Source organism: Pelophylax lessonae (genome assembly GCF_965119305.1).
Source record: "Pelophylax lessonae genome assembly, chromosome: 12".
In the NCBI taxonomy this organism is placed as follows: domain Eukaryota; kingdom Metazoa; phylum Chordata; class Amphibia; order Anura; family Ranidae; genus Pelophylax; species Pelophylax lessonae.
In genome coordinates this window covers 217,798,899-217,812,198 of record NC_138779.1, presented here as the reverse complement: position 1 = coordinate 217,812,198, position 13,300 = coordinate 217,798,899, and the positions used below count along the sequence as shown (strand labels likewise).

The following is a 13,300-nucleotide window of genomic DNA, read 5'->3' as shown; positions in this document are numbered from 1 at the left end:
CAGTGAACTTTCAAAGCAGGTGGGAATGTGTCTCCTCTCAGTGACTACATTCCCAGATTTACCTGACTTCCTGTCACATACCCCCCCCTCTTGTTTCAACCCTAGGGTTGGGACACATATTTCCAGGCACGCATGTGTCAGGCACTGCTGACTCACTGATAAGCCTCCTATTATCCTCAAGCTTCCGGATGAAGCTGTTTTGTCATCTTCATTGACAGATTTCTCATAAATGCCACACAGTTTGTCTCTCATCTCATATACACATTCTTCAACTGCATTTTTGGCATCATTTTGCTCCTTCTCGTTTCTGTCATCTTCATTGACAGCTTTCTCATAAATGTCAGACAGCTTGTCCCTCATAACCGTCTGTCCAATCCACCATGGAGGTCCGTGATCCATAGGCAACTCAATTGGGCTAGTCTTAATGTCTTCAACATTCTTAAGACGCCTCTCTCTGCAATCCATAAATGTTTTCCACAAAACTTTGAGAACCTTTGCTTCACTAAGCTTTGTTCCAAGTAGGGACTCTTGACATCCCTCTGTGACTTGAGTTGCCTCTCCATACAGCTGTACACAATCATTGACTTTTTGTTGTAAAAGGGAATGATCTTCCTTCTTGAGCTTTGCTTGCTCTAAGATGCTGTGCAGAGGATTTTCCAATTGAGACAACAGGCTGTCACACATTTCTTCAAAGTGACCCCTGTTCCTTTTCCCAGAGATATCAATATCATTCACCAAACATTTCATATTCATAGGCGGATCTGAAGCATTTGCACTCATCAACTTCTTAAACTTTTCGCCCTCCTGAGCGAGTCGCAGTAAAGGCCTACTATTTGATTTGATATTCAGTTTATATTTCTTGCCAAACTCTTCACAGAAGTAGCCAACCAGAACATCATCAAATTTCCTTCCACCAACATAGGGGTTAAAGGCAACAACACAGTTGAACCCAGCGATCTGGGTGGTATCCATTATAGACCTCCTCTCTGCATCAGTGAAGAAGCATGGAACTGCAACACATTCTTTTACAGGTTTCTTCAATGCACTTTCTGCTGAACTATTTGACCGCTCAAGGTCACCTAGTTCTTTTTCTCTATCTGAATTCCACATGGAATGCATCTCAAGATCACGATCAAACTTCTGCCACCCGTCTTTCACCAGTTCCATTTTGGAAACACTCCCTGAAAGGCACTTATTCATTTGCTTCACGTTTTCACCAACAGCCTTAGTTTTCTCCACTAGGTTTTCAGCCTGAACTGAGAAATCACCACATTTCTTACTCAGCTCCTTTGTTTGCTGAAGTTCTAATGATACATTTTCCAATGCTTGAAGTTTTTGAAGGAACGGTTTATTCCAAAGGGGTGATTCAAGCCACATGTCGTCACATTTCTGAGGCTCACTCAGGACAGACCCCAAAACACTGATCCTTTTAAAAACTGCATCAGGCACACTATCCCCTCTTTGGGACAGATCCTCTGTTGCCTGGAATTCCTCTTCCAGTTCCTGCAACGGAATCTTCATCTCTTCTACTTGCTGTTCTAAGGCTCGCTTAGACTTTTCTAGCTCCTGAACTCTTTTCACAACATCATCCTTGGAGCTGACCAATTCTTCCATTTCTGTACGCAGCTGTTTGTCAACACTTTCTAGTTCAGCCTTACACTCTAGAGCTTCCTCCAAAGAGCGAGCCAAGAACAGGGCTTTGCTCTCGTTATCACGCACCTCCGTTTCTGCACGGGCGCGTTCTTCAGCATATTTTGCCGACACAGGCTTCTCTTCACCAAGCATCTGATCAAACTTCTTTTTCACATCTTCAACACACTGTAATGAACCAACGCTTTCTTCTATGCGTTTTTTCATATCCGCTATCTGAGCTTGCAATGTTGCGACTTGCTCTGATAGGTTTTTCTTTGCTTCCACCTCCTCTTTTAATTGTTCCAGGAAGCCATTTTTCTCATCTTCCATTTGTTTGAGCTTTGTGCTAAAACTCAGCCTTTGACACCTCTCTTCCTGTAAGAGTTCCTGCGTGTCTTGCAGCTGCGATTCCAAGATAGAAAAATCTTCCGCAATTTCTCTAGATTTGCTGTCTGCTTGAGAAAGCTGATTTGTAACATTGTCCAGCTCAACCTGCAGTCGGTTTGCCTTCTCTGACAGCTTAGCACACAATCGGTCACCTTCTGACACCTTCACTTGCGATTCCAGAAGCTGTGCCTCTACTTTTTCCCTCTTATGTTCACAATCTCCTTTTCCCTGCATAAGAGCCTTCACCTCATTGGCTAGTTTCTGGGAATGAGACTGTAATTCTGCCACACAGGCTTCTTTCTCCTTTAACTGCTGCTGGAAACGTTGGGCTTCACCTTTCCAACTTTCACAGTCTGCACGTAATTCATCTACCACATTGCTCAAAGTGGTGAGCTCATACACAGTACTCAGTAATTTAGCCTCTCTTTCACTTTTCTCGTTGTCGCTGAGAGACAATGTCGTTTTCAGAGCGACATTCTGTTCCTGCGACTTCTGCAGGTCTATTTTTGTAACTTCCAAACACTGAAGACTTTTTTCCAGCTGATTACGCAACTCCAACATTTCACACATGCTTTGCTTCTGCAAAGTCTGAATTTCACTTTCCTTTTCCATGAGGATGGTATCTTTCTCCATTATAGTCTCTCTGCGTTTTTGCAACTCGACCAAAAGAAGAGCAGTGGATTCTTCCCACTGTGACACATGAGACTTGAGTAGTTCATTCGTTTCCTGCAAGTTTCTATGCTCCATTTTAAGCAATTCCAAGGCTTGTTCCTTTTCTTCCATTTTCCGTTGCAAGGCATCCAACTCAGCCCTGCACACATACTCGGTTTCTTCCAAACCGATGGCCTCCATTGGCTGCTGGCGTCTCTGTTTCCAGCCTGCCATGCTCTCTTGATGAGCCTTTTGTTGAGCTGCAAAGCTCTGCTGAAAATCCGCATTTGCCTGCTGTTGAGCTGCATTTGCTTGCTGTTGAGCTGCATTTGATATAATCAGATGTTTCAACATCTCCTCCATTTTGAGTTTACTTTTCATCTGAGCACACTGCGTCTCCATAGCAGTTTCATCAGTGTTGCTAGGGACAACAACCTTCCTCTTTAGTAGACTCTCTTTAGGCATGGATGGGGCTGGTTCAGACGGCAACATCCCCTCCATCCATAGAATCCGGTCTCTCATTTCATCTATCTTTGCATTTTTCAGGCGTTTGGACCGCCCCATCTTCAATAACTCCACAAACAAATTTTTCACAGTCCAGCAAACAATTTTCAGACCACTGTCTCTTTAACACATGTAGTTTTTCTCTCTCTTGCAGGATCTCTTTTCCTGCACACACACAGTTTGTGCAGTCACTTGCACCAGACACAACAAAGTTCATCAAATAATTTTGAGACCGCTGTCTCTTTAAAACACTTTTTTTTTTTTTTTTTTTTTTCTGTCAGGATCTTCTCTCCTGCACACATAGATTGTGCAATCTCATGCACCAGACAAAGTTCATCAAACATATGCACTCCATTGCAGGGATCTCTGCTTATGCCCACTGCATACCTCCACCATATGTGAGGGATTAGCTCGGTGGTAGGCGTGGATGACCCCTTGGGGGGTGCGTTTTCCCAGAGAGGTAGCCGACAAGTGCTTGCAAACAAACAGTGTGGTTTATTAAATGGTGTTTTCTTCACCAGGCTGTATGCAGCAAAACATCCAAAATAAAATAAAACAGAAAATAAATCCTTGCCTCTGTGGGAGGCTACCTTCTCACAACTGGAACCTGCCTAAGTGTCTGTCTCCAACCTACCGTCGGGCAGACTTCCTTGTCCTACAGCGGACACTCAATAGTCCTTTTATAATAGCTTCACAGGGCAACACAGTCCTTTTGTTTCTTTCACATCAACAGTTCGTCTTCTCACCTTTGAGACGTATTCACCCTTGGTTACCGTCCCGGGCACACATCACTCCGGGGGGTCTTCTCCCAGGCCCACACATCCTGTCGGGAGGCACACGCTGACTGTCCTCCTGCTCCCAGCCCACATGGCTTCAGGACACAGCTTCTGGAGGCAGCAGTCCTTCTCCCATGCCCACACGGCGTCGGGAGGTACACGTATGTCTGTCCTCCTCTTCCCAGCTCACACAGCGACAGGAGGCAGCACTCAATAGATTTTCTCTGGACAAATTATAGAGGCCTTGATCTCCTCATTCTGAACAGCTGAATGGTTTTCAACTTCCTGCTGGCTCTCTCTGCAGCCAACACCCTATAGTATCAGTGAACTTTCAAAGCAGGTGGGAATGTGTCTCCTCTCAGTGACTACATTCCCAGATTTACCTGACTTCCTGTCACAATATATATATATATATATATATATATATATATAGGCACTAACATCACCCATTACATCACTACAGGAAGGCTTTGTCTAAAAGGCAACCTACCACCCACCTACATAATTCCCTATTACACAATAGTTTGGGACAGAGCCACCTAGTGGCAGATTAGCTAACTGCACCTGCTTACATACATACAGAAACTCAGCACAGTGAGGATGGGAGCCCCAATGTATTTCTCAACACTCAAAATGCACATCCCCAAAAAAACTGAAAGGATATTTTATCAATGTATGTACTGTATTTAAAGAGGGCCAGTCATCAGGCATTTTTGTCATTTGTAAGTGTAACCCTTCCAAGTATACATATCCTCACACAGATATCACAGAACCCACCCTGACAATGCCTTCACCTGTTTCTCTCTCCACAAGGACAGAGCCATCTTTGTCAGGGTCACCATCTCTATCTCCATGTCTCCATCCAGGGTCACCATCTCTATCTCTGTGTCTCCATCCAGGGTCACCATCTCTATCTCTGTATCTCCGTCCAGGGTCACCACTCCAGCTATTCATCTATTTCTTGGACTGAGATCCCAGCTCACAGATAACACAATCATGTGAATTCTGGGGCCTGCACAATTCAGAAATTGCTACACTTGCTACAAAGTTACAGATGTTGCAGTTTCATTTCAAGGGGAGAGGAGGAGATTGAGGAAATGCTTCCTCCTTCCTGCAGCAGACTGGTAACATCATCTCAGCCTAGGCAATGTCACTTATCAGCTCAAGGACAGCTCTTAAAGGTAAAAGGTGAAGCATTTTTTTTTTAATCACCTGGTGTCCATGCTATACCTGAAAGAGGGCTTACAGCCCGAGCCTAAATTACCGGGAGGGCGTACATAGATGTCCTTCCATTCTCATGCTGCCCGCACACCACTGTCACCAAATCCTTGGGACCCGGCTGATCACAGATCCCAGCCCTTTACCACGTGATCAGCTGTCAGCCAATGACAGCTGATCACGTGATGTAAATAGAAGCCGGTTATCAGTTTTCTTTTTAACCTCACTCTGACAACATGAGGAGAAAAAAATAAATAAGCTGATTACCGGCTAAAAGGGACATCAGTCCCACACAGTGACACTAGTACTGCTAACCAGTGCCCATCAGTACTGCCCACCAGTGTCCACCAGTGCCACCTACCAGTGCCCATCAGTACTGCAAATCAGTGCCTACCAGTGCTCCTAACCAGTGCCCACCAGTGCCACCTACCAGTGCCCATCAGTACTGCTAACCAATGCCCACCAGTGCCCCTAACCAATGCCCACCAGTGCCACCTACCAGTGCCCATCAGTACTGCTAACCAGTGCCCACCAGTGCCCCTAACCAATGCCCACCAGTGCCCATCAGTACTGCTAACCAGTGTCCACCAATGCCACCTACCAGTGCCCATCAGTACTGCTAACCGGTGCCTACCAATGATCCTAACCAGTGCCCACCAGTGCCACCTACCAGTGCCCATCAGTACTGCTAACCAGTGCCCACCAGTGCCCCTAACCAATGCCCACCAGTGCCACCTACCAGTGCCCATCAGTACTGCTAACCAGTGTCCACCAATACCACCTACCAGTGCCCATCAGTACTGCTAACCAGTGCCTACCAATGCTCCTAACCAGTGCACACCAGTGCCACCTACCAGTGCCCATCAGTACTGCTAACCAGTGCCTACCAGTGCCACCTACCAGTGTCCACCTGTTCCACCTATCAGTGCCCACCAGTGCCATCTATCAGTACCCACCAGTGCCAATCAGTGCTTATCAGTGCCTCAGCATCAGTGCCACACATCAGTGCTGCCTATTAGTGCCACCTACCAGTGCCTATCAGTGCCACCTCTCAGTGACACCTCTCAGTGCCACCTATCAGTGCCCTTTAGTGCGGCCTATCAGTTCCACCTATCAGTGCTGCCTATCAGTACCACCTCTCAGTGCCCTTCAGTGCCACCTATCAGTGCCTTTCCGTGTCACCTATCAGTGCATCTACATGAGTGCCTCCTGATCAGTAACCACTAGTGCCACCTATCAGCGCCCATCAGTGCTGCCTTATCAGTGCCTATCAGTGCTTATCAGTGCCGCATCATCAGTGCCACCTATCAGTGCCCTTTAGTGCGGCCTATCAGTGCCACCTATCAGTGCTGCCTATCAGTACACCCTCTCAGTGCCCTTCAGTGCCACCTGACAGTGCCTTTCCGTGTCACCGATCAGTGCATCTACATGAGTGCCTCCTGATCAGTAACCACTAGTGCCACCTATCAGTGCCCATCAGTGCCGCCTCATCAGTGCCACCTATCAGTGCCCATCAGTGCCGCCTTATCAGTGCAGCCTATCAGTGCCCATCAGCGCATATCAATGAAGGAGAGAAATAATTATTAATAAATTATAACAAATTATGAAAACTGTTTTTTCTTTCACAATTTTCATTTTTTTTATTAATTAATTAATTAATTTCATTTATTTTTTATTTAGAAAAAAAAAAAAAACTGTGGTGAAAAAATACCACCAAAAGAAAGCTCTATTTGTGTGAAAAAATGATAAAAAAAAATATCATATGGGTACAGTGTTGCATGACTGCGCAATTGTCATTCAAAGTGTGAGAGCGCTGAAAGCTGAGAATTAGCCTGGGCAGGAAGGGGGGTGAATGTGCCCTGTTAATCAAGTGGTTATTATACTATTGACCACAGAAAGTGGCATGTCAGCAATTTATTCATGGCGCCATCTAAAATTAAAGGCGTTCCACCTTAACTAAGTTGGTGAATGAAGCAGAAAGAATTATGTTTTATCTCCACTCGCCTATCTTTAGGAAAGTACAGATTATTATTATTATTATTATTTTTTTTTTTTTAAGTATCAACTTCAAAGGCGCTGCTATTATCAGATACATTTGATTTAAGCAAATATAAACGATACGTATTATTAAACTCACACACTAGACTGATATATAATATGTGGCTTGTACAATAAACTATTGTGTAAAATGCTTGTATAGAGATAACATGAAATTATAGAGATAACATCATATTTGTGTAGAAAGAAATATCTATAAAAACCTGTAATAATAAAAAAAGTCTAGAAAAATATTTAAATGTTTTGAGCTTTTTGTATTTTTTTTTCTTTTTTTTTTTTACTTATAACTGGGCTGTTATGCAATAAGAATGGCAGTTTACATAAGAAATTATTATGTAAAACGCTTTACCAATTATAGAGATAACATCATTTTTGTGTAGAAAGCAATATCCATAAAAAAAAGCCCAGAAAAATAATAAAACTACAGTATTTGAATTTTTTGCATTTTTTAAAAAAAATTATATTTTGATACTTATAGACCGGGCTGTTATGCAGGAAGACTGGCAGTTTACACAATAAATTAGTATGTAAAATGCTTTACCAATTAAATAGATAACATAATTGTTGGGTAGAAAGCAATATCTATAAATAAAAAGGCTACAATGGGAAAAAAAAGTTTAGAAAAATAATAAAATGTTTTGAGTTTTTTGTATTTTTCTTCTTTTTTTTTTTTTACTTATATCTGGGCTGTTATGCAGGAAGACCGGCAGTTTACATAAGAAATTATTATGTAAAATGCTTTACCAATTATAGAGATAACATCATTTTTGCGTAGAAAGCAATATCTATAAAAAAGCACAGAAAAATAATAAAACTATTTGAATTTTTTGCATTTTTTTTTAAATTATATTTTGGTACTTATAGACCGGGCTGTTATGCAAGAAGACTGACAGTTTACACAATAAATTAGCATGTAAAATGCTTTACAAATTAAAGAAATAACATAATTGTTGTGTAGTAAGCAATATCTATAAAAAAAAAAGGCTACAATCAGAAAAAAAAAGTCCAGAAAAATAATAAAATGTTTTCAGTTTTTTGTATTTTTCTTCTTTTTTTTTTTTTTTTTTTACTTATATCTGGGCTGTTATGCAGGAAGACTGGCAGTTTACTCAGGAAATTATTATGTAAAATGCTTTACCAATTATAGAGATAACATCATTTTTGCGTAGAAAGCAATATCCATAAAAAAAGCCCAGAAAAATAATAAAACTATTTGAATTTTTTGCATTTTTTTTTAAATTATATTTTGGTACTTATAGACCGGGCTGCTATGCAGGAAGACTGGCAGTTTACACAAGAAATTAGTATGTAAAATGCTTTACCAATTAAAGAGATAACATAATTGTAGTGTAGAAAGCAATATCTATAAAAAAAGCTACAATCAGAAAAAAAAGTCCAGAAAAATAATAAAATGATTCGAATTTTTTGCATTTTTTGTCTTAAATATTATGGTATTACTTATAGACTGAGCTGTTATCCAGGAAGAGTGGCAGTTTACACAATAAATGATTATGTAAAATGCTTTACCAATTAAATAGATAAAATATTTTTTCCTTAGAAAGCAAGGCTATCAAAAGTCTATAATTACAAAAAAGTTTGGCCTGAAAAATTATAAAAATGTTTGCATTTTTCCCATGTTTTTTTTTTTTAAATAATATTTTATATCAATTAGAGATGGGGCTGTTATTCAGGAAGAATATCGGTTTCCACAAATAATTGTATGGAATAATTTGCTTTAAAAATGAAACAAATTTCTCTAGAGAATAAGATTAAAAGTAAAAAAAAGTAAAAAAAAAAAAAAAAAAAACTATAGTCGCAAAAACAGACTGGTCTGGAAATATATTAAAATGTTTTGAGCTTTTTGCATAATTTTTAGAAATAATATTCCAATATTACATACAGGCAGGATGATTATGTAAGAAAAAAAAATATTTTTATCTCTTTCATCTGTAAAGCATTTTACACAATTATTCCTTGTGTAAACCACCAGCTTCCCCACATAACAGTCTTGTCTCTAAATAATTTTAAAATATTATTTCTAAAAAGCATGCAGAAAAATATATATTTTTTTAAATTATTTTGAGTCTTTTTTTTTAATTTATGGATGTTGCTTTCATATGAGATATTTGTATCTCTTTCCATGGTAAAGCATTTTACACATTTACTGTATTCCTTGCAGAAACCACCAGTTTTCCTACATATACCACCCCGTCTCTAAATATTACCAAAATATTATTTCTAAAGAGCATGCAAAAAAATAAAATAATTATTATTTTTATTTATTTTTTATTTATTTATAGATATGTCACTTTCTAAAAAAAGTTATTTTTATCTCGTTCAAAAATTAAGAATTTACACAAAAAAAACTTCTTATGTAAACCACCCACTTCCTTAGGAATTGATGTCTATCCTAACTTCTAATTGAAAATAAATAAATTAAAAAAAAAAAAAAAAAAACAGTCTGGAACGATAGTAAAATGTTCTGAGTTTTTTTGCATGCTTTTTAAGAAATATTTTTTTTTGGGGGGGTGGGAAATGTTCAAGTCGTATATATATATATATATATATATATATATATATATATATATATAATTGGTGATAAATGCAAGTACCCCTGTAAGGGCTTGTTCACATGGGCAGCCAAAAGGTGGAAAAAGCAGGCAGTTGAGCTGTGGTTTTATTGCCCCCTCACCACCCATCTGAACTCAGAAATGTAGTACACGGCTGTATGCATACTAAGATTCTTCATGGCAAAAATCAAATGATTTTCAAGTAAATGGGACTGTGCTACAACTAACCCGCAACCACGGATCACTGCGGTGCATTGGCATTTTGAGGATTAAAACAGGGGGTGTGTGGTGTGCCCTATTGCCTCCTCAAGAACCAATCCGATCCATATCGTTTTGCAGAGGGGTTGCAAAAATGGGCGCACAGGTGAACGTGCCCTTACTGGTATGTGGATTGTCCCATCTTTTAAAGAAAGAGGAAAATAAAGGATCTACTGGAAGGATTAACAGGTAATTAAACTATGTTTGGGGGGAACTCAAAAAAAAAACCACAAGACTGCCGTATAAATTGTGGTAACGGATTGAATTATATACTGTACGTCATTTATGATTTTGCCCATGGACTAATTTTAAGCTCGCCCTGCCATTCCTCAATCTGTCCTCATAATCTGGTGAGTCACACAACTGGAACCAGCATACAGCTGGTGAAGCTCCTGAACACTTGATATGTGGACCTTTAGAAGTCAGTCAAGGGTGGTAGCTCCCACAATTTAAAGGTTGGCCATGAAGACTTAATAATGAATTCTACACATACTTTAGAGAGTACCTCCTTTCTCTCCACCTGGAACTAGCATACAGCAGCTGAACACTTGATATGTGGACCTTTAGAAGTCAGTCAAGGGTGGCAGCTCCCTCAATTTAAAGGTTGGCCATGAAGACTTAATAATGAATTCTACACATACTTTAGGATTACCTCCTTTTAGCCGTCCTCCTCATATTCTGGTGAGTCACACACCTGGAACCAGCATACAGCAGCTGAACACTTGATATGTGGACCTTTAGAAGTCAGTCAAGGGTGCAAGCTCCCGCAATTTAAAGGTTGGCCACGAAGACTTAATAATGAATTCTACAAATACTTTAGGGATTACCTTCTTTCTCTCCACACCCCCGCCCCCCCCCGTAAATATACACAACACAGTGTGGACATTTTATATATCCCCCACTCCCCAAGAGCAAAGGCATCTTCTTCGTTTTGCAATGTCTTCCATAACAAACTGTCCTTCGCTAAATTACAGCCTTTACTAGCAGGGAGGCTGATCTAACCACTAAATATTCTGATTTTCAATGGCTTACCACCCTTAAGTCAATTTATTTTCCATCCCACTGTGTCGATCATTGGGAACCAGCACATAAAATCCTGCTAAAATGGTATTTAATCCCATTTTGTTTGGCTCAGTTCTTCTCCTTTCAATCTTCTCTATGCTGGAGGCAGTGGTGTATTTTGGTTTTGTGCTGCCCTAGGCAAGACTAAAATTTGTGTGCCCCCCTCCCCCTCTTATGTAAATTTGCTGTTTCCTATTTAACGGATGTGACTCCCTCCGAAATTGAAGGACTACAAATCTCAACATGAACCCCTGAGATCTCAAGAGAGGGGGGAGGAGAGTGAGTGGGGGGGGGAGGAGGGAGGAGAGAGAGGGGAGGGAGGAGAGAGAGGGGAGAGGGAGGAGAGAGAGAGACGGGAGGGAGGAGCGAGAGAGAGGGGAGGGAGGAGAGAGAGGGGGGAGGGAGGAGAGAGAGAGACGGGAGGGAGGAGCAAGAGAGAGGGGAGGGGGGACAGAGATAGAGAGGGGGGAGAAGAGAATGACAGGAGCGAGGAATGAAAGAGAGAGAGAAATGAGGGAGGAGAGGGAGAGAGTGTAAGGTGGAGGTGGGGAGGGGGCTTTTTTTCTGCCCCCCCCTGCAAAGTGCCGCCCTAGGCCTGGGCCTTGTCTGCCTAGGCCAAAATAAAATCAAGTCCAACTACCTACATGAACGAATGTTGGCCTTGGGAAGTGACAACTTCTCAAAATTTGAGAACTCATGGAAATCTTGGACGGACCGGATTGTGAGATGTTGACTCAGCCCTATATTTCTAGTGTGGCACTTACCATGCAATGCCATGTCTTCTACCTTCATGCTAAAAAGGCTTAGTTATCATTTTTGCTTATTTTGATTCGAGAATATTGTCAGGGGCAGATGCCCTTTTGTAATGTACTTTTCTAAAATCAAATAAAAACATATGTATAATAGAAAAAAGATAATAAAAGTAAAAAGGATCAATTATGAAGGAATGCATCTTATCAATGTGTGTTTTATACTAATGGATGTGATGAGGTCCTCGAGAAGAGTCAATATTTATAGAGATTAGAGAATGTAGACAAACAGATCAGGACAGATTTATTGTATGTGAGGAGATATTGAAAAATAATTTGTTCCTTACCACACAGGAGAGCCAGCGAGGCCCACAGCTGCAAGAGTGTCACCCTACCCATGGCTGAAAAACATCAAACAAGAATATAAAATCATTTCGAGCCTTTGGAATAAAATATCTCACAAATTACGTAATGTACTATATAAAGCTTGTAAAGTTCACACCTTTCCACTCTGACAGTGCCATTTTTATTTGAGCAGATTTTATTGGTTTATTCTCCCTATAGATACTACGGTCAGAATTCTAAATGAGTAGACACTTTAAGAAAACAATCAAACATTGAGCAACTTAACAAAAAAGTATATATATATATATATATATATATATATATATATATATATATATATATATAGATAGTTTTGGTCTACTAAAGATGCATTGACTTCATAACACCCATTGACAAGACATTGACTTTTAGGGACCCAAACTGGATTTTTCCACATGTTCTCTCAAGATAAGAAAGCCATAAACATGAACCTTGGCAAATTGGTCTACTAAAGATGGATTGACTTCGTAACACCCATTGACAAGGGATGACTGAACCCTAATCTAGCTCATGATGGTCAAGTCATCAAGCAACTGTGCTTTTATAGCCCCGAATTTAATTTTTCCACATGTTCTCTCAAGATAAGGAACCCTCAAACATGGACCTTGGCAAATTGGTCTACTAACGATGCATTGACTTCATAACACCCATTGACAAGGGATGACTGCACCCTAATCTAGCTCGCGATGATCAAATCATCAAGCAGCTGTGCTTTTATAGCCCCGAATTTAATTTTTCCACATGTTCTCTCAAGATAAGGAACCCTCAAACATGGACCTTGGCAAATTGGTCTACTAACGATGCATTGACTTCATAACACCCATTGACAAAGGATGACTGAACCCTAATCTAGCTCATGATGATCAAGTCATCAAGCAACTGTGCATTTTTGGACCCGAATTGGATTTTTCCGCATGTCTTCTCAAGATAAGAAAGCCATTAACATAGACCTTGGCAAATTGGTCTACTAAAGATGCATTGACTTCATAACACCCATTGACAAGGGATGACTGCACCCTAATTTAGCTCATGATGATCAAGTCATCAAGCA

At 40.4% G+C, this 13,300-nt stretch overlaps 1 protein-coding gene across 1 annotated transcript in view; it reads right to left on the bottom strand.

Moving 5' to 3' along the window:
- LOC309569035 (IgGFc-binding protein-like) overlaps positions 1 to 12,264 on the bottom strand; it is a gene marked incomplete at both ends in the record, with an annotated part of 98,475 nt that extends 86,211 nt beyond the window's left edge. The window contains one exon of the mRNA XM_082274796.1: positions 12,213 to 12,264. Within this exon, the coding sequence (XP_082130922.1) occupies positions 12,213 to 12,264 (52 nt within the window). The remainder of the gene's footprint in view (positions 1 to 12,212) is intronic.
- Positions 12,265 to 13,300: the final 1,036 nt, after the last annotated feature.